Genomic DNA, 883 nt, shown 5'->3' with positions numbered 1-883 from the left:
TGGACAGACGATCAGCAAAATGCCATGAATGCCAGCAAGACTCTTCTTCCCCCAGAGTGCAAATACTCAGACTGTGAGAAAGCCCTGCTCTGTACTGTATGGGCCATCCAGAGATTCTCCAACTACATCGGAGCAAAGAAAGTGATCATAGAAACTTGTCAGGCCTGGCAGCCTGCCAAAGCTGCTCCGATGACACACCGACTGAGATCGTAGAAGCAGAAAGGCCCCAACTACCGCCACCTACCTGCCACAGGTATTTTGACGAGAATGTCTGCCAAGGCATGCCCACAGCCTACGTCGATGGATGTTCCTACAACCACGATGGCATCCTAAAGGCAGGTGCTGGTGTTCTCTGGCAAAATGATCAACCTTGCCCACCACAACTATGTCGATGGATGTTCCTACAACCACGAGGGCATCCTAAAGGCAGGTGCTGGTGTTCTCTGGCTAAATGATCGACTCTGCCCACCACAACACTTCAAACTGGGTCCACAATCATCACAATATGCTGAGATAGCAGCTATTCTCATAACATCAGAGAACTGCTCATCTGCACAGACTCAGACTTGGCTTCACATGCCATCTTCCAGGCTGGAAGCAAAATGGTTTCAAGACAGCAAACAACAAACCAGTTAAACACCAACACCTGTTCCAGGCATGCGACGACATCACATGTGAACATGATATGATCGTCTACTGGAAGAAAGTGAAAGGACACTCAAAGCAACCTGGTCCAGACAAGGACCTCAACGACCAAATGGATGCCCTAGCTAAAGCAGGTGCACTACACGGTGAGTTATGGTCTCCACCAACCCACCCTTAACGTGGCAGTCATAATCCGCAGCAAACACACTCAACCCACCACAATGCCCACCTCACAGCT

The 883-nt window shown here is 49.7% G+C and overlaps 1 protein-coding gene across 1 annotated transcript in view; it reads left to right on the top strand.

Moving 5' to 3' along the window:
• LOC107728050 (ribonuclease H-like) overlaps positions 1-791 on the top strand; it is a gene marked incomplete at its 3' end in the record, with an annotated part of 1,145 nt that extends 354 nt beyond the window's left edge. Inside the window, exon 2 of the mRNA XM_016538109.1 lies at positions 559-791. Within this exon, the coding sequence (XP_016393595.1) occupies positions 559-791 (233 nt within the window). The remainder of the gene's footprint in view (positions 1-558) is intronic.
• Positions 792-883: the final 92 nt, after the last annotated feature.

Source organism: Sinocyclocheilus rhinocerous, unplaced genomic scaffold (genome assembly GCF_001515625.1).
Source record: "Sinocyclocheilus rhinocerous isolate Xijiao unplaced genomic scaffold, SAMN03320098_v1.1 scaffold24439, whole genome shotgun sequence".
Classification (NCBI taxonomy): domain Eukaryota; kingdom Metazoa; phylum Chordata; class Actinopteri; order Cypriniformes; family Cyprinidae; genus Sinocyclocheilus; species Sinocyclocheilus rhinocerous.
Note: the sequence above shows the minus strand (reverse complement) of the source record. Positions and strands in the feature narration are given on the sequence as shown.